The following is a 23,187-nucleotide window of genomic DNA, read 5'->3' as shown; positions in this document are numbered from 1 at the left end:
CCTCACTGGCATCATAATGTGTACCATAGAGGGATATGACCATACATACATACATACATACATATGACCATACATGCATACATGCATACATACATACATGTGACCATGCATACATACATACATATGAGCATACAGACATACATACATACATACATACATATGAGCATACATACATACATACATACATATGACCATACATACATACATACATATGAGCATACATACATATGACCATGCATACATTCATATGACCATACATACATACACACATACATACATATATACATACATACATATGACCATGCATACATACATACATACATACATATGAGCATACATACATACATATGACCATGCATACATACATACATACATACATATGACCATGCATACATACATACATACATGTGACCATACATACATACATACATACATACATACATACATACATACATATGACCATGCATACATACATACATACATATGAGAATACATACATACATAAATATGGCCATACATATGACCATGCATACATACATACATATGAGCATACATACATACATACATACGACCATGCATACATACATATGACCATACATACATACATATGACCATACATACATACATACATACATACATATGAGCATACATACATATGACCATACATACAAACATATATATGAGCATACATACATACATACATATGACCATGCAACAATACATACATACATACATACATGACCATACATACATATGACCATACATATGGCCATACATATGACCATGCATACATACATATGAACATACATACATAACCATACATACATACATACATATGACCATGCATACATACATACATGAGTATAAATACATACATATATACTTATGACCATATATACATACATATGACCATACATACATTCATACATATGACCATACATACATATGACCATACTTACATATGACCATGCATACATACATACATACATATGAGCATACATACATACATATGGCCATGTATACATACATACATACATATGAGAATACATACATACATACATAAATATGGCCATACATATGACCATGCATACATACATACATATGACCATACATACATACATACGACCATGCATACATACATATGACCATACATACATACATACATATGACCATACATACATACATACATACATACAAGCATACATACATATGACCATACATACAATCATATATATGAGCATACATACATACATACATACATATGACCATGCAACCATACATACATACATACATGACCATACATACATATGACCATACATATGGCCATACATATGACCATGCATACATACATACATAACCATACATACATATGACCATACATACATACATACATATGACCATACATACATACATACATATGACCATACATACATATGACCATACATACATATGACCATACATATGGCCATACATATGACCATGCATACATACATACATAACCATACATACATATGACCATACATACATACATACATATGACCATACATACATACATACATACATATGACCATACATACATATGACCATGCATACATACATACATATGACCATACATACATACATACATACATACTTATGACCATACATGCATACATATGACCATATATACATATGACCATGCATACATTCATATGACCATACATACATATACACAAACATACATACATACATACATATGAGAATACATACATACATATGACCATGCATACATACATATGACCATACATACATACATATGACCATACATACATACATACATATGACCATATATACATACATACATACATACATATGACCATACATACATACATACATACATATATATATATGACCATACATACATAAATACATACATAGATACATACATATGAGCATACATGCATACATACATACATGTGACCATGCATACATACATATATATGAGCATACATACATACATACATACATATGACCATACATTCATACATACATACATATGACCATACATACATATGACCACGCATACATACATACATATGACCATACATACATACATACATACATACTTATGACCATATATGCATACATATGACCATATATACATATGACCATGCATACATTCATATGACCATACATACATATACACATACATACATACATACATATGAGAATACATACATACATATGAACATGCATACATACATATGACCATACATACATACATACATATGACCATACATACATACATACATATGACCATACATACATACATACATACATAAATATATATGACCATACATACATACATACATACATACATACATACATATATATATAAATTCTTTTTATAATTCTTTTTAATTCAAAATTTAAAATGAATTGTGACTTCTTGATGTTATTGAATATTTTTGCATATGTTTATGAAATAAACAATGTTTAAATTGGAAAAGGAACATTCTTTTTCACTTATGCACCATTATGGTACAATGTTGCCTACAGGCAACGAACCCCAAAAACTTCCAAAAATAAAAATAAAAATAAAATTTCTTCAGATTATGTTTATTTAGTCTATTTTGAGACATAAAAACACATTTCCCTCACTGGCATCATAATGTGTACCATAGAGGGATATGACCATACATACATACATACATACATACATACATACATATGACCATACATGCATACATACATACATACATGTGACCATGCATACATACATACATACATATGAGCATACATACATACATACATATGAGCATACATACATACTTATATACATACATACATACATACATACATATGAGCATACATACATACATACATACATACACACATACATATGACCATACATACATATGACCATGCATGAATACATATGAGCATACATACATACATACATATGACCATGCATACATACATATGACCATACATACATACATACATACATATATAAATTCTTTTTATAATTCTTTTTAATTTAAAATTTAAAATGAATTGTGACTTCTTGACGTTATTGAATATTTTTGCATATGTTGATGAAATAAACAATGTTCAAATTGGAAATGGAACCTTCTTTTTCACTTATGCACCATTATGGTACAATGTTGCCTACAGGCAACGAACCCCAAAAACTTCCAAAAATAAAAATAAAAATAAAATTTCTTCAGATCATGTTTATTTAGTCTATTTTGAGACATAAAAACACATTTCCCTCACTGGCATCATAATGTGTACCATAGAGGGATATGACCATACATACATACATACATACATACATACATATGACCATACATGCATACATACATACACACATACATACATGTGACCATGCATACATACATACATATGAGCATACAGACATACATACATACATACATACATACATACGAGCATACATACATACATACATACATACATACATACATATGACCATAGATACATACATACATATGAGCATACATACATATGACCATGCATACTTTCATATGACCATACATACATACACACATACATACATATATACATACATACATATGACCATGCATACATACATACATACATATGAGCATACATACATACATATGACCATGCATACATACATACATACATACATATGACCATGCATACATACATACATACATGTGACCATACATACATATGACCATGCATACATACATACATACATGTGACCATACATACATACATACATACATATGAGAATACATACATACATAAATATGGCCATACATATGACCATGCATACATACATACATATGAGCATACATACATACATACATACGACCATGCATACATACATATGACCATACATACATACACATACATATGACCATACATACATACATACATATGAGCATACATACATATGACCATACATACATACATATATATGAGCATACATACATACATACATATGACCATGCAACCATACATACATACATACATACATACATACATACATGACCATACATACATATGACCATACATATGGCCATACATATGACCATGCATACATACATATGAACATACATACATACATAACCATACATACATATGACCATACATACATACATACATACATACATACATACATACATGAGTATTAATACATACATATATACTTATGACCATATATACATACATATGACCATACATACATACATACATACATATGACCATACATACATATGACCATACTTACATATGACCATGCATACATACATACATACATATGAGCATACATACATACATATGGCCATGTATACATACATACATACATATGAGAATACATACATATGGCCATACATATGACCATGCATACATACATACATACGACCATGCATACATACATATGACCATACATACATACATACATATGACCATACATACATACATACATATGAGCATACATACATATGACCATACATACAACCATATATATGAGCATACATACATACATACATATGACCATGCAACCATACATACATACATACATGACCATACATACATATGACCATACATATGGCCATACATATGACCATGCATACATACATATGAGCATACATACATAACCATACATACATATGACCATACATACATACATACATACATACATATGACCATGCATACATACATACATGAGTATAAATACATACATATATACTTATGACCATATATACATACATATGACCATACATACATACATACATATGACCATACATACATATGACCATACATTCATATAACCATACATACATACACACATACATATATACATATGGTCATACATATGAGCATGCATACATACATACATACATATGAGCATACATGCATACATACATACATACATGTGACCATACATACATACATACGTACATATGAGCATACATACATATGAGCATACATACATATGAGCATATATACATATATACATACATATGACCATACATACATATGAGAATACATACATACATATGACCATACATACATACATATGTCCATACATACATACATACATACATACATACATACATATGACCATACATACATACATACATACATACATACATACATACATATATATATATGACCATACATACATACATACATACATACATACATATATACATACATACATATGACCATGCATACATACATACATACATATGAGCATACATACATACATATGACCATGCATACATACATACATACATACATACATATGACCATGCATACATACATACATACATGTGACCATACATACATATGACCATGCATACATACATACATGTGACCATACATACATACATACATACATACATACATAAATACATACATACATACATACATACATACATATGAGAATACATACATACATAAATATGGCCATACATATGACCATGCATACATACATACATATGAGCATACATACATACATACGACCATGCATACATACATATGACCATACATACATACACATACATATGACCATACATACATACATACATACATACATATGAGCATACATACATATGACCATACATACATACATATATATGAGCATACATACATACATACATATGACCATGCAACCATACATACATACATACATACATACATACATACATGACCATACATACATATGACCATACATATGGCCATACATATGACCATGCATACATACATATGAACATACATACATACATAACCATACATACATATGACCATACATACATACATACATACATACATACATGAGTATTAATACATACATATATACTTATGACCATATATACATACATATGACCATACATACATACATACATACATATGACCATACATACATATGACCATACTTACATATGACCATGCATACATACATACATACATATGAGCATACATACATACATATGGCCATGTATACATACATACATACATATGAGAATACATACATACATACATACATACATATGGCCATACATATGACCATGCATACATACATACATATGACCATACATACATACATACGACCATGCATACATACATATGACCATACATACATACATATGACCATACATACATACATACATATGAGCATACATACATATGACCATACATACAACCATATATATGAGCATACATACATACATACATATGACCATGCAACCATACATACATACATACATGACCATACATACATATGACCATACATATGGCCATACATATGACCATGCATACATACATAACCATACATACATATGACCATACATACATACATACATACATACATATGACCATGCATACATACATACATGAGTATAAATACATACATATATACTTATGACCATATATACATACATATGACCATACATACATACATACATATGACCATACATACATATGACCATACATTCATATAACCATACATACATACACACATACATACATACATATGGTCATACATATGAGCATGCATACATACATACATACATATGAGCATACATGCATACATACATACATACATGTGACCATACATACATACATACGTACATATGAGCATACATACATATGAGCATACATACATATGAGCATATATACATATATACATACATATGACCATACATACATACATACATATGAGAATACATACATACATATGACCATACATACATACATATGTCCATACATACATACATACATACATACATACATACATACATACATACATACATATGACCATACATACATACATACATACATACATACATACATACATACATACATATATATATGACCATACATACATACATACATACATACTTTTATAGGAAGACATTTATAGTATAAGTTACTGGGTTTTTAATCATTCTGCTCCTGCCATTTGCCGTTTTTTTAACTTTGTTTTGTCCCTTGATGCTTTATAATCCCCGTGTTGTTTTTATTTATTTCTTTATCTGCTGTTCTTTATCTGCGTTGCTTTTATCCGTGCCGTTTTATCTGCTGCTTTTTCTTTTCCTGCAAAGCACTTTGTAACCTCGTTAAGAAAAGTGCTATACAAATAAACTTTATTATTATGATGATTATAATAACTGCGCTCCCCTCTGAATCTGAGGCTTGTGATTGTTTTCCAATATGTACGACTCCTGAACTGCCAAATACAACAATTGGTTGAACTTTATAATGAGTGTTTCTGACTTAAGGTTGGCTGCTAATTTCAAGCCCCAGTAATAATACAAATGAGAACGAGAGAGAGTGTGTGAAAACGAGACCAAATGCCGTGAACCCAGACTTGTTCAATATAACACATCCAATTTGATCAAATGCACATAATTAAAAATTGAAATAATACAATTTGTTGATTCTCGTTCTTAATCTATTATAATTATCTCAATCAAGTGCTGAGGCCGCCTGCTCACCGGTGAATTCCTTGAACTCCTGGAACACTTTGGGGTACATGGCTGCCGACATCACGTCCTCGGGGGTGATGTCGTCACCGTGCGCAGCTCGGAGCCCCTCCTCCAGCTCCTTGAAGTCCATGGGCGGCAGAGAGGCGCCGGGGCGACCCTCGATACGGGTTAGGGACTTCAGCACCTGGGACGAGAAAAGGAAGGAAGTTAGAAAAAGAGGAAACAAGGGAGGAGAAGATAAAAGGCGTTTGGGTGCACGAAAGGGGAAACAAACAGATTACGTAAAGTTTTGTTCAAAGTCATACATGTATATTCTCTCTGAGTGTTCTCCCACTCGTAATATCCCCACGGGAACTCTAAAGCATAAGTGATGGTGAAAGCTTCAGATGGTACTTCACAACATACGTCTGGATAAAAGCTGCACCCTGAAAAAAAGCACTAAAGTGACGGAGAAACTTTTGGTTTGAGAGGGGGAGGAAGATAGAGACACATGGAGAGTTGTTTTGAGGAATGGAAGAAGAAACACTTGAATCAGAGAGAGAATATAAAACTTGATGCAAGTTATTTTTTTAATTTGCATAAAAAGTGTCTCCGCTGTTGTGTTAATATCTGCAGTAATATCCACTTTAGCTCCCTCCGTCTCTCCCACTCTCTCTCAATTCATCTTTTTCTCTCCAGTCAAGTACCATCAGCCTATCACAGACGTCGCAGTGTTGCCGCATACGTGACACATCCTTGTTCCTTCTCAGAAATAGTAGAAGAGAAAGAGAAGAGACGAACGCCGTTTCAACCCAGATTAATCACTTTTATGTGCAACTTCATTTTTAGCAGTTTTCAGTCAGGCTTTAGAGCTCGCCGTAGCACAGAGACAGCCTTGTAAAAGCCTCTGACAACTGACCTTTGACAGCTGATAAAGGTGACTGCTCTGTCCTGATTTGAACGCCACATTTGACACCACTGAGCATGCCGACGTCCTGCACCACCCAGAGACCTGGGTTGATCTTAAGGGAACTGCTTTGCTATGTCCAGAACCTTTTCAGCTGTTACAGCAAATGCCAGTTCATCTGTTGCTGTTTTTAACTGCGGCGTCCCTCAAGGATCCGTTCTTTGACCTCTTTTGTTCTCTGTATTAATGCTTCCTCTTAACTAAATCACACAGAAACATGCCGTTTCCCATCACTGTAATGTAGATGACACAGTGTTACATGCATCTCCGATCTATTATGAATGTTGAATGTCGCAAAACCTTTTTAAATTGACTGATGACTCAATGACAAAGTGGTTAATATAAAAATATAAAGCCGCTATTGTTAATATCTGCAGTGTTATCCACTTCAGCTCCCCCCGTGTCTCTCACTCTCTCTCAATTCATCTTTTTCTCTCCAGTCTAGTGCCATCAGTCTATCACAGACGACTGCAGTGCTGCTGCATATGTGACACATCCTTGTTCCTTCTCAGAAAATAGAGGAGAAGGACCGCCAAGACGAAAGACATAAAGAAAGAGGATAATTGTGCAAAGTGGAGGCAACTATAAGACTAATGATATGACATTTTATCTGCCTACACGGTTGTTGGTATCTGACACAACTTGTAGAGACGATCGATCTGAGGGTACTAATAATGTCTGGAGAAGAGATTATGTCAAGACACGGCTGTTTCGCCTACAGGCCGCGGCTTTGTTTTCCTTTGCAGAGATCCTCCTCAGCTACTGATGATACAGGGTCAACACACGCAGGAATCTCACATGCTTACTCTCATACAATTAGCCTATTTAGTCTGCTTCAGAAATGTTTCATGGAAATAAACTGAAGAGGGTAACAGAAAAGCTTTTTGTTTGCCTTTGTTTATCTCAGCTCCATTCAGGTAAGCCAGCGTGCTAAGCATTGTATCGGTAATCTTTGTGTTTTGGCTCATTCACACCTTAAGCGTAGGACTGTGTGAACCACATTAAACGATCAATTGATCGTGTGTCTCCCGTGTGCATATGTACTCTGCATATATCCATATTTTGTTTGCTAATGTGTGTGTGCGCTACCATATGCTCGCTGGTGTGCGTTTCATATCTTTGTGTACGTTAGCGCACATGTATGCCTCGCGGAAATCTCCAGACAAAAGGGGCTCGGTGCAATGCTATTAGTCACAGAGCTAACAGTTCAAAGATAGCTGACTCATTTGTGTGTGTGAGAGAAAGACACTTCAAAAGATGGCAGGCTCATTGGAGTCCCTGCTCATTAACATCGTATCCTCCGAGGACGTCTTACACCTAAACTCCTTGATTGTTTAAGTGCGAGACGCAGACGGATAGTGAGTGTATGCGTGTGAGTGAGAGGGAGCGTGTGTGTCTCTGCATTAACAAATGAAGGAAAGATAAACCCTTCCTTCAAGGTTATTTGCTCTTTCTCCTCATTTCTCTTAGAACCACTCAGAAACATTCTCCCCCTCTTATTGTCCCTGATTTTTCTTTCCCCCTCTTCTCGGGCGCGGTGCTCAGAGGGATGTTGTATTTTTAACAATCTTATATCCTGAATTCACTTTCTTCCTGGTGGCCTCCTTATTCTCTCCCTCTACCCCTCAATCTCCCCGTCCGTCCTCCCACCATCTCCCCTCCTCTCTCTTGTCCATCCTCTCTGTCCACCCACACTGCAAATGAAGTGCGCGTGACAGAACTAAGATGAGGAAAAGCCTCAATTACCACTTTGTGTCCTGAAAAGTTTTCCCTGTGAATGCAAATAACGTGTGCGCATTTGGGACGAGAGACTCAAATGAATGCATATGAGAGCATGTGATATAATGCTGGAACGACTGCTTGCTGACTAATTAATGCCACCAAAGCTCCATTAAAGAAACATTACTTCTTCCATGCTCCTAGCATGCATAAATAACCTTCAGCTAGGGATGCACATATCTCACTGTCTTGCATGCAGCAATGTAATGGCGTGCAAATGCCTATACTTGCATGCAAATGCGTGCAAGAAAATTAACAGCTGCCAATTAAACTACAAGCAACTGAATGCAATTAAAGTAAAAGTACAACTAATTTTTGCAGTAACTTGCAGTTTAACTACATTCATATTTGCATAGTTGGTCCAAGTACCTGAGTAAACTTTTTACCACAAGGAGTTTTTTAACTAATTATGAAACAGTGTCAATTTATTATTAATGCTTCTATATGACCTACGTAACTGAATGAGACCAGCCGTGAGAAGACTGGCTATTTCTGTTTAGTTGTTCTCAATGCTACCGGGTTGAATGTTCTGTGAAATCAGATGAAACAAGCCTGTGTTTTCACGTTTTCTAAGCTATTTTGTGCTTGTTACAGTGGACACAGGAGCCTCCAAAATCAACAAAATACGAATGTTTCTTGTAGTTTTCTCTACTGAAATGACAAACAACTTTGGACCATAAAAGTACAGGAATTATGTTTTTTAATTAGTCTTTTGATTACTGATTAACCTGTCAATCAGTTTTTAGATTAATCAATTGCTTGTTTGCTCCAAAAATGTCAGAAAATGGTGAAAAATGTCGATCAGTGTTTTCCAAAGCCCGTGTCTTGTTTTTTTTTCCACAACCTGAAGATATTTGTCATTTACAGTCACAGAGGACTAAAGAAAACTGGAAAATATTCAAATTTGAGAAGCTGAAATCAGAGAATTTGGACATTTTCCCTACAAAATGACTAATTAATCGATTAACAAAACAGTTGGCCATTAACTTCAGAGTTAACAGATACTCCACTAATTGCTGCAGGTCTATTAAAATATACTGAAAATTAAAAGTACACAAACACCCGTGTTGCTGCTGCAGTTTATATAATGATTCAGATTTAAAAGAGTGACACTAATCATCAACATCATCGTGAAACTGGTAATCAGTTCATCCCTAAACTCATCTTAGTGGCATTTTTTGCTGGCATGTTGCTTCTTTTTTGTATTATAGCTTGTTATAATCTGGCATCACATGTACTTAATCAATCTGATTGAAAGTAAATTGAACTCTTCTTCCATGTAGCTTTAGTAAACTAAACTAGATTTCTCCTGAGGGCAGGTCAGCTTCCTCCAGTGAAGTAATTGGTAGCTCGCAAAGCCACGCTTTCTAAGCAGGCAACCCAACACCGTTAATAAGCTAATCCTTTCATTTCACTGCATGTTTTACATGGTACATCTGTGCATGTGACAAATAAAGAACCTTGAATCTTAATGTGTAGAACATAAACCAAGACTAAAACCAACTGCTCCAGTGAAGCAGCAGTAAATAATGGCATCAACATACAGGCAAAGGATGTTGCTCTGTTTTAGGAGAATAATTTAATAAATAATGCTTTACTGTCTCCTACGTGCATAAGTTTGACACCAATTATTTTGATTTATACTGTAAAATACTCCGAGATATTCAGTGAGTGACAGTAACATTTATCAAATCTATCGCAGACTTACAGCCTGAATGTAAACACAGGCGCACACAATGAGCACAAATGTGAAAGGAGAGCAAAACTGATTTGTACAGAAGCTGAACTCTGAATTTAACTGAATCAGGAGGGTGGAGAGAATGAGTTCCTCTGTAAGCTGTGAGAGAAAAAGCCTCTCGGTGTTTGTGCATTATATATCAAGGGTGGATTGTCTCTCTTGTACGCAGAGGGGAGATTTAGAGGAAGACTCTGAATTTTCTGGCTGAGATGAGAAGTTGGCAGCGGCTCTACATATGTGTTAAGGATTTGCTTAGAACACTGTAATACAGGCTCCAGCTCCAGCCCATTTTTTATATGCTTAATGAATAGTGCAAGCTGGCTGGGCCTCATGGAAAATACTTTTTTTTTTTTACAACACCAAAGAGTTGAAATGCAAATATTTCCCTCTACAATACACAAAAGATGGTAGAGGAAAAAGTTTAATCACTAAAAATTTGAACTTCTGCATGTATGTATGCTGGTAGCGTCTCTCAGCTTTAAGTACTGATGTGGACTGAAAATAAAAGAAAGAAAGAAAGAAAAAAGGAAACCTGAAGAGATCTGAACAAATACAGAAGCTGTCCACCATCTTGTTTATTTAAAGGAAAGACTCCCGTGCCAGATTCTTTTTTTTTTTTTTTGGGGAGACAGACAGAGACACTAATAAAGAGGTAGCTGACACAGGGTTGCATAATGCATGTCAAAACTGAAAAATGACTGTGATTGTCAAGGGCGGGACTGTCTGGGAAGCTAAATGACAACTATTTGATCATATAATCTTCTGACTGTGTGCCAGTGTTCAGGAGACAGGAGAGCTGGATGATAAGGCAGACGGGACGACGGGAGAGAGAACAGAGAGGGGGGGAAAGACGCTGGAGAGTCGGATTAGCTCATAAACTAAGTCGGCCGTTCCCAAAGTTAGGAATTCAGCAGCTCAGTCTGAAATCTGAAAATCTTCTGCAGCCCATTCAAACCTTAAATCACAGCTCTGATCAACACATGACACTAATCATACCAGTGACAAGATATCAGATACATTTTGGCATTCTTTGCATGTAATCTATTAATTAAAAATCACAATTCAGCATTTTTGAGTAAAAAATATAATACTGTAATACTACTTATTAATATTGTCTTACGCTGCTACAAAAAAGAGGAACTTGACAGGGAATATAAAAGTGACCATTATATTATTATTATATTATATCTCAGGCTCTGTAAAATGTTTACAAATGCTGTGTAGCTGCATGAATGAGCAAAAACTGTTAAACTCGCAGTCACACATGGTGACATAAGTGCAGACACGGTCTGACACCACATATTTCACATTTAGGCGCAAAAACACGCTCACTGATGAAACACAGTGACACGCTCAACATCTGTGGATGTTAGTGGGGGGGGGGAAATAGTGTCTGACTTTTTTTCGGAGAAATGTCCAGTGTGCCGTTATGTCAGCTGGTTTTTGTGAGAACGTGACAAATTTGCCTTTATTCATGTATGCGACTCTCCCATGGACACTTTGGGCAGTTTGCCCCCTGATGCAGATGAGAGGGTCCCCCTCGCTGTTTGCACGGAGACACGAAAAGCAGACAGAGGTAAAGAAACGGAGAGGAGATGAGAGGACAGAGCAATGTCACAGTTTTCTTCACCGTTTGCAGCTGTCAGCTGTAACCAAGCATGTGACAGTTTGTGTGTGTGTGCACTTTTACATACACGTGCCTTTAAATGAACTCTCCTGCATGTGTAAGGAAAAGGTGAAGAAGAAAAAGGTTTTTATGAGCATTTTTATGCACATCCCAATGCATATGTTGCCAAAAATACCAGGTTGTCTGGTCACATTATGTGGTATGGAAAGCCAGCATGCTTTTCTTAGTATTCTGACCCACAATCCTTTGTGATAGGTGTATGCACAAGAGGAAGGGGGTCCCAGACAACAACCTGACTTCTGTGGGTGGTCCCAACTGGAAAGGGATTTGGATGCGCGCACGTGGGACAAACCTTAGATCTGAAAGGCTCGGGGAATCCTCCGTGCGGTATTCCGATGTATCCCTGCAGGAACTCGACCACAGACAGAGGGAAGGACAACTCATCCGCCCGCTCCTCCACCTCCGCCCTGGTCAGGTTGTTCTGCACCATGAACTGCGCCAGGTCACCCACAATCTTCGAGGACGGAGTCACCTGAGAGGTAGGAAAAGACAGAGTGTGAAGTGTGAGCATCAAACTTATGTACCAAAAATCCATTCTTTTGTTGGGGGAAAGAAAGGAGTCGAGTTAATATGCGCTCAGTTTTGCCGTCAGTAAGGTATTTCTATTTCACCACAGACTGAGCACAAGATATTAGAGCACAGTTTCTGCACACAGATGATATCTCAGTTTGCTTAGGACGAGGAGAGGTGCTATTACTTCTCTCTAGAGCGTGACCACTGGCCTTTTAATCTGACAAACATCAGAAAAACTCACACAGAGAGTCTACTCAGGATAATATTACACTTTTATGTAGTTTTATCTTGCTTTTAGTTTTAGTCCAAGAGGTAGAAGTTGCAGCAGCTATTTGTCAAGCTGCACCATTTTTCTCAGTAAGGTCCTGCTGTGTGGTTTCCTGTCAGGCAGGAATGCATGTCCACAATGATTTCAGCAAAAAAGTGGTGACGGTCTTTTGTTTTAATGAAGATGCTGTCTATGAAGATTAAGTGCTGAGTGACCCGGAGAGGAGAGAGGGCCCGCAGAGCCCGATGAGAAATGAAAAGATGTTTACATCTATACAGTCTCTTTAATCATTTGATTTGGCAGCCATGGACTCAACTACATAGGTCCTCTCAGTGAAAACACAGTGAACCTGAAAATGAAGAGAGAAGAAGACAGAACGAGGAAAACATTCATTAAAATCACATGTATTCATTCTTTCATTATTTATAATGGCATATCATTATGGTAATAGCGGTCTCTATTAGCATAATGGTGATAAGTGGAGTCTTTTTTGACTGCCAACAGGACACTGTTGCAAATATCAATTGCACGCATTACTCCACTGTCGTAATGAATGGAGACGCAGATTTAAGGCTTCCTGCTCACTTCCATGTGGTATTTGGACCATTAAAGCAAAGATCGGGGTCAATTCATGAGAACCAACAACAATAAAAATCCAGAATGTCTCGCACAGACATTCCTGTCTCTATTCAGTTCTGACAGTTTCACTGTAAAATGAGGCAGAAGGTCAAAAAGGTGCATACAGAGAACAGACAACAGAAATATAAGACTAGCTTCACATTTTAGAGGCACCAGCAGAGGGCCAAAGGCCATATTACAGAAACTTCCTAACTTGCAGATCCTAATTGTTTCATAACCATGGTAATTATGGTTAGGACCTCATTTAGGAAAAAGCCATTACAGATTCCTAAATCAATGTTTCTTCCTGCCTGAAGATAGAAAAAGTGTCTTAAACAAACATCCTGACTTTCCCCAAATCTTAAACTAAAACTTTAGAACAACTGTCAAACTGTCCTGTGTTAGCTAACAGGAAAAATAAGGGACACCTTGCCAACAGCCCCATGCCTGCTGGGGGACATAAATCAAGCAGAAGGTCTGGGGATCCTCCACCGTAAAATTCTGAGACTGTTTTCTGGTGAATTTTTGTGCACCAGTTTCCAAGTTCTCTTACACTCTCTGTGTAAGATGTGAAAGACACCGGGTTTTATTTATTTTATTTTATTTATTTATAAAGCTCTTATCGGTCTTTTACCTTCTTACATCAGTTGAATGCTTTCTTTTAATGTGGGCTCTTATCAAACTCTGGTCCAGTGATTGGATTACGCTGCAGGTGCCGGCTGTTTTTTTCAGTTTTTCATATTGTCCACCTGCAACCTGGAGCAACATGCAGAGCAATTTAAAGCTTTACTCAGTTTTATCCACAGGGCAATTCAAATCTTTAACTATCACATTTTACTTCTAGGTGTTCCTGTTTTACCTGATAAATGTGTTCTACATTTTAACTGTTTTTATTCATTATTGATGCTTTTATTTATTTATTTCTTATTTTTTTTACATTTTTAATTGTGGTTTTGTTGCTTTTTACTTCTTGTTGCCACATTTATGTACGTTTCTCTTTGGCTTTTTCTGTGTCTAAGTGCTTTTATTTTTGATTGTTTTTCTCTGCAACATTGTAAATGAGGTCCTATGTTAAAAAAAAGGAAGTTTCTGTAATATGGCCCCAGTGTCTTGTCTTTGAGCCCGATCCACAGTTTGAAGGAGGAATAAACTTAAGCAGGGACAGCTGAAGGACGAGGGAAACAAAGAGTGGACACTCCACACTCCACACGATGCCTATTTCTGTGGCAATTAGTGCACTCTGCTGATATCAGATGGCAGAGAGAGAGAGAAGAAACGAAATGGTGAACAAGTATAGATCAAACTGACGTTCCCCAAAGAATTCCCCAACAAAGAACTTGACACCCATTACTACTAAGAGATGTGATGCCAAATTATCTGGAGTTACACATGAAGCGCACACATATGTGTTCATGGACAAACGCTGCTGTGGGACTACCACAAACCCTCCTGGGATCTGAGTGCTTATGAGGCTAGCTGAGCTCCTGAGATCACTTAAGTCTTTGAACAACTTGAGTGTGTGTGTGTTTGTGTAAGTGCCTTTATCTCTAGAGATAACAGGACTAACAATATCTAGTCTAACCTGCAGACAAGAAATGCCAGCAGTGCCAACACATCAGTGTTAATTGACAGACAGCTATACTTAAAGATAAACAGTGTACTAAAGCATTTTCTATATATACGTAGTGTATTATTATCTGCTCAGTAACAGTACTGATTTGCAGCATTTGCGTTGTGATGTTAACTCTGTTAAAAGTCAGATTTTATTCAGGTTTAAAGAAAAATGCCATCTTGAAAAAGCCAGCATTCAGCTAAAATATTCCTATCAAAATAAATTTGGGCCTTAAAAACGTGTTACATCTGTCATTCATTAAGCAGCCAAGGATCTTAAGGTGCACAGTTAAGACTGTAACTCGTATTCTTCCTCTGGCTATTAAAGTTGGCAGATTTTTAAGCATTACGGAGGAAAACAGATTGTGTGAGCTGTGTGATTTGGTAGAGCACAAAAGAGGAGAGAGATCACATTTTCTTTTGTACTCTACAGATGACGATTAAAAAAAAATGAAAGAAAGAAAGAAAGAAGTCGATTTTGCATGAAACAGCTCCAAAATATTCTGGTGTGCAGATGATCAAAAGCAGAAATGGTGATTTCATTTTGACGTGTTTGCTGGCAAGATGGATTATTTATGCAGTGACGTTACAATACAAGGGGAGTCTGAAGATGTGATTATGTTCGGTTTTCTTTATTTTTGCTGATATTTTCTACTCATTCTGCCTCCGAGTAGTGTCCAGGTCACAGTGTCATGATGCATACATGACTGCTAACTGTGTTTATCTTTATTAAATCCCTTGAAAATGACACCAGGCTGCTACAGACCTCTACAACTACCTGGTGGGAAATCATACTTCACTTGTCTTTGCGTCTTTGCAGATTTATGGTGATGTGTGTTCATGTCACGATGCTCTAAACCATCACCATCTCCTTTCCTGAGGTAAAACTCTTACCTATTAGTCACAGAACCTGCTGATCTATATCCACCTTCACCCAGGCCTTCTGCACGTGGCGCTGCCGCACATACATGAGCCAAAAATAGAGCGTGCATGAAGACACACAATCCATGCCTGATGAATGTGCTCCCAAACGCATGCATATTCGGGCAGCTGTGGACACTACAGACATATAACCTGCCACTTGGCATTTATTATTTGAATTTCAGCTGAGGTTACAAAATATTAAACTGAGGCTGCAGTGGATGCTTTTTCTTTGTCCTCACAGAAGCAAGCCTGTCACCTGTCTCTGTTAACACTGCAGCTACAAGTGAAAGAGCCGAGCACAAGCTACGTAATCATGCCTTTAATATCATGTCAATATATTTATATGACACTCTGAAATTAATTCAGCAAAAACATGCTCGTGTACAGACCGTGTGTCAGGATACAAACAGGAGCTAGTACAGGCACAGCCTCCCAAGATGAACAACACTGACCACTTGCCATTAGCGCCGTCTTTAAATGTGCTGATGGCACGGCTCTTGAGATGGGCCATTACATTTAGAGCGTTGCAGGGATGCGATTTGGCTCCTCCTTGCACGACTGACACTGAGCAATCATTGCAGATAGCAACTTTGCATTTCAAACCTCTTATCAGCCTGTCATATCAGCAGAATTGTATTTTAACAATAATGTAACTCACATCCTCGTTTTGTGGTTGTTACGCCACTAGTTATTTGAAAAACGTGTCACTGCAATTAATCTCCCAGCGATAAGCCACATCTTTTAAGAAAAACAGCCTTGGATGCTTGTTGAAGTCCCCGACCACTTGGCAAATTTTCAAAAGGAGCCTTGCAAGAAAATCAACGCCTTCCCAGCAAGACACAAGAAAGGAATGCTTCCTGCTGATTGAAACAAGCGTGCACTTTTCTTCGGCACTTCCACCTAAAGCTCAGTTTGATTAGGTTTGTGAATAGAGGCGATAATGATACATTGCTTTAAGAATGTGATTGTTTACAGAAAAGCTTAAGAGATTTCAAAGAGCTGTTGAAATCCCTGGAGAGGCCATTAACTTGGTATAGCTGTGGAACAAAAGCTCACTGCCAAGTTACCAGAAATCTATCCAAAGCACAAGAAAGCAGCATGACTGTGCATTCCTCATCTACCTTAAGCCTGTCTCTTTTCCTTCTCCTCTCTCCATTGTTTCCTCCGTCTTTTGGTCTCCAGAGACCATTTTTCTCATTTTTTTTATTGCAAAGTTAAAAATTGTTACTCCACTCTTTATTTCCTGTCCTCAAGAACCATTCTTCTTACTCCATCCCTCTATAACCCGCTTAACTACCGTCTTCTGTCTTCACACCAAAAGCCAAGAGTTTTTACTCTTTCCTCGTGAATCACCTCCCTCCTCTGCCTATCCCTCTTCTCCTTCATCCCTCTGCCAAATATTTCTTTTTTTTTCCCCTTGATCCACAGTAACATCAAGAGTGTTACTCTCATTATCAATCTCCGTTGATGAATCACCCACCTCCAAGTCTCCTGGCACCTCACACACAGGAAAAGGAAATCTTATTTCCAACAGTGTGTGAGATATATATGATGTGTGAGCTTTTCTATATTTTTGGACGAGGAGTGAGGTAAATCACATCCTGGTCGTGAAGAAAAATCTGATCTAACCCATACCTGTGAAGCTCTGGCTCACAACTCCTCACTGCTGATCCCTCGCGGTCTGATAAGATAGTGTCATTATGTCAGTAGTTGACACGTCTGTCTTTAACGTGTAGATCACACTTTAAAATATGATTACATTTTGAAGGCGAAGTTTAGCATTTCAAATGTTCAACGTAGTTGCTTTTTTTCTCAGCAGCAGCAATGTGTGTAATTTTTGGAGCAGCACAAAAAGTCTTAAAGGGAAAATCTGTAATGTATTTACTGTAATACGCCATAACATGATCATGATATGTCATCAGAGATTAAGGAAACTGATAGAAGTTGAGGTCCAAAGTTTGTTCTGGATTTTTAGCAGTCATGATTAAGTGAATGTAATACTTGGCCAGAGGGTGTTTTCAGAATATTATAATATATAATTCTAGTCTATGCATAAAAAAAAGTATTGGATGACTTGAAATTTTTTAAGCGATGATGGCTGTAGAGGAAAAGTTAGGGGGTCCCCAGAGTCAGTCAGGATTTGCCCTCTGGGAGCATTTATTTCTGTTTCAAAGTTTGTTCCAATCCATCAGGTAGATGTAGAGATATTAGACTGGATGAGTGAAAGGTTTGACCTCCTGGTGGCCAAAGATAAGATCATCTGCTGGGGACTGTGGGTATCTGTAGTTCGTGGCAATCCATCAAGTCGTTCTTGTGATATGTCAGCGTGGAGCAACGGACATCGCCATTCATGAGTTGAACTGCTCTTTGGCAACATCCTGCTAGTCTTTAACTACAACAGGAGCTCTACAGCTACAGTGTGAAATCATTTCTAATCATATATACCAGACAGATAGATTACAGTCTTGTGGAAAACCCAACGCCACTTTTGAATATATATGTAACAGTAAGATACCCTGCGTCATTACCTATTTCCCAAATGAATGCACATATAATCTCTGAAGAATCACGCTCCTATAAGTTTTTAAAGCGTAACTCCACCCACTGCATTTTGAAAAAGGAATTAGCCTGTAATAGAGCAGCTAATAGAATGTTTTTATTTCTTTTTTTTTTACGCTTGGGCAGGCCGGGGGCACATCACCTGCCACCAGATGAGCCAATAGCAAAATTCAACAGCAGTAGCCACGTATCAACCAGTAGAGGGCAGTCGCTGTGCAAATTTTTAACACAATATGTAAAATTCAAATACTTTGCACTAAAATGTCAAGATTTGTACCTGAACCAATCAACACTACTAAATACTCATATGCATTAGATTTCAGCTGATAAAATTGGTTTGAAGGTTTAGGTACTCTTTCATATACTGAGCAAATTATCAAAATTTCTCATTTTGCTCTCTCGAATCTTACTTTGACATAATTCACATATGAATAACTGGAGAAAAACATCTAATACTGTTCTTTATTCACCAGTGTTACCTATTCCCTCGGCCTGCAGCGCAACTCAGCTCTCGGATCTTCCTGTGTCTCTCTCGCAATCACTTAAACTCATCTGTAACCTCCATGTAGTTCTTCACGCAGGCTCATATCATCAAACCTGACACATGAGACCCGTTCTGCCCTCGTCCACCTCCAGTTCTGCACTTTGACCGGCTCCTTCTACTCATACTGCCTCCATGTTCCTCTCACACTGCTCTTCTTCAGCTGTCTGTCCATCTTTCTCACTTTGGTTTAATGTACAGCTCTCACTAAGTAGTCCCGCACAACTCTGGCAGCAGAAGTCTAGTACTGTGGAGTGTGTGTGTGTGTGTGTGTGTAAGCATGGCAGTGATTTTGTGTGCGCTTGTATGCCTGTGTGTGTCATGTGTTTGTTTACTTTGCTTGAAATGCAACTCTATCCAAACCTGAACTCCCCTAATGGGCAAAGGATTATATCGTCCAGAACAGTGTATGTGCATCTGTGAGAGTGTGTGTGAGGCAAATACAGCGCGCACACACACACACTCACACACTCTATAATGCTAGCCGGCAGAGGCAGGAGCAGAGTGAAGAATGGTACCTGTCAGGAGAGGAGGAGACAGGCGAGAGGAGCGATAACGAGAGACTCAGAGAGGGGGAGGAGGAGTGGAGAAGCGATAGAAAGATTAGGGATACATAAAGGAAGTGTAATCGAAAAGAGGGAAGGCGGGAGGGGGGCGATGGAGGAGGAGATGAGAGGAAAGCGGAGAGGGGGAGCAGACAGGATGATGGAGAGAGTGACAGGAGGAGTGAGAAAGAAGAAACGAAAGAAAGGGATGGACAAATGAACCGAGGGGTGGAGAGATGGAGGCAAACAGACAAGAGCAATAGACATCTGCAGCCCCACAGGCAATACAAGGAGGTACTCCACCTCCGAGCAAGAGACACTGCGAGTGTGTGTTTTAAGAGTGTGGAGGTGAGCGAATACGTGCCTGTAATCGTAAAAGGAAAGTGACAAAGTAAGTTGGGCAAAGGAGAACGACAGAACACACACATACACAAATACACATATCGACGAGCCGATGCTGCGACAGATGTGGCTGAGCGAGAAGAAAAGGGAGGACGGGAGGTAGTGGCGAGTCGGAAAACTTCTTCAGGTCCAGCTGCATGCGAGTCGATGACAGTTTGAGCACTTTTTATGATAAACTGCCTCCTAAAGTTAGACTCTTTTATCACAATGAAACAAATGGAGCTGAAACCAATTAGTCAATCAACAGAAAATTACATGGAGCAATTTGGATTTCTTATGAGCAAAGAAAATCACAGTTTTCAGCTTCACAAACATATTTCTGTGAAGGCGTACTGAATATCTTTGGATTTTGGACTGTTGGTCAGGCAAACCATTTAAAGGAGCACTGCAGCATTTTGGAAAATACACTAAATCTTGGTTCTTTTTGCTCTGTGCTGTCCTGTACTCACGCTGTGTGCTGGGCTCATCTAAGTTTAAAAGAAAACCAGATTTTGAAGATGTTTAAAAGATGTTGCATTCTGTACTTGTGCAAACTTTTAGCCTCCTCCATCTTCTCGTTGATGATTTCTCATCATTCAGTGTTACAGCTGATGGTCTACAGATGGACACTTGCCTTACCAGACAGAAATGCCGTTTATGGGAAATTATTTGAACAGGACGGGAACAGGAGAGCGGACTGAGAGAATCCCAGGAAGAAAATATGACGGTTGGCAGGTATGCTCTTGGAGTCTGCCGGTTGCCTGGCAACATCATGGCAACGACAAGACTTCAGACATATAAGAGAGCGGCATCAATCTTCTCATCTGACTCTCAGCAGGAAAGCAGAGAAGCACATTTCTCAAAATGCTGAACTGTTCCTTTAAAGATATGATCACAGGCTCCAGGAACTTGTGATGGACATTTTTTCAGTATTTGCTGACATTTTTTTTATAAACCTAAAGATTATGAGGGAAATACTCCTCCTGATAATGAAAAGCATCATTACTGGCAGCAGTGGATACAGTAGATATATATCCTGTTCCCCTCGTTAAACAGATCCATTTGTAAAACTCTCATGTTGTCCATTTGATAATGAAATACATACACACACCTACACACACACACAGACCACAGATAGGCTTGCTGTGTGCTCAGAATCGTCAAAGATTACATTATTGAAACAGCGCCTGTAGGCATCTGTTCATGTGTGTTTTGTCTGATTTTTCTTTTGCTTCAGCAAATATACCCTCAAGCAAAAATAATAATAAGTAGCTTCAGAGCCATTACTGTTATCTTCTGGCAAAGGGTCTGTGTTCAGGGTTTTGTCAGGTGCCCATCAGTCGAGACGTGATACAGGACATCGGTATGAAGTCGATAAAATTCCTATTCCAGTCTGTGCTGCAGTATCTCAGCACTCAGCCGCATCAGTTGTTGTTTTGTCTGTTTTCAAGGTTCCTTCACCAGACGGACAGACTGACTTTTCAGTGTTTTGTTTTTTCTTCAATTTTTTCTTGTCAGTGAACAGCACTGTGTTTTACCACATTCGTCCATTTTAAACACAGATCACTGACGGGGGGGAAAAAAATTCTGTATGAGTCTAATAACGCAGTA

At 37.7% G+C, this 23,187-nt stretch overlaps 1 protein-coding gene across 1 annotated transcript in view; it reads right to left on the bottom strand.

Moving 5' to 3' along the window:
* LOC146305548 (pyruvate carboxylase, mitochondrial-like) overlaps positions 1–23,187 on the bottom strand; it is a 399,577-nt gene that overhangs the window by 33,280 nt on the left and 343,110 nt on the right. Inside the window, exons 22-23 of the mRNA XM_084711698.1 lie at positions 13,909–14,088; positions 7,476–7,650 (exon numbers count right to left, since the gene is read on the bottom strand). Of these exons, the coding sequence (XP_084567824.1) occupies positions 7,476–7,650; positions 13,909–14,088 (355 nt within the window). The remainder of the gene's footprint in view (positions 1–7,475; positions 7,651–13,908; positions 14,089–23,187) is intronic.

The sequence above is a fragment of the Lutjanus erythropterus genome, chromosome 23 (genome assembly GCF_056507025.1).
Source record: "Lutjanus erythropterus isolate fLutEry1 chromosome 23, fLutEry1.hap2, whole genome shotgun sequence".
Classification (NCBI taxonomy): Eukaryota; Metazoa; Chordata; class Actinopteri; order Lutjaniformes; family Lutjanidae; genus Lutjanus; species Lutjanus erythropterus.
This window is presented reverse-complemented; position numbering and strand designations above follow the sequence as displayed.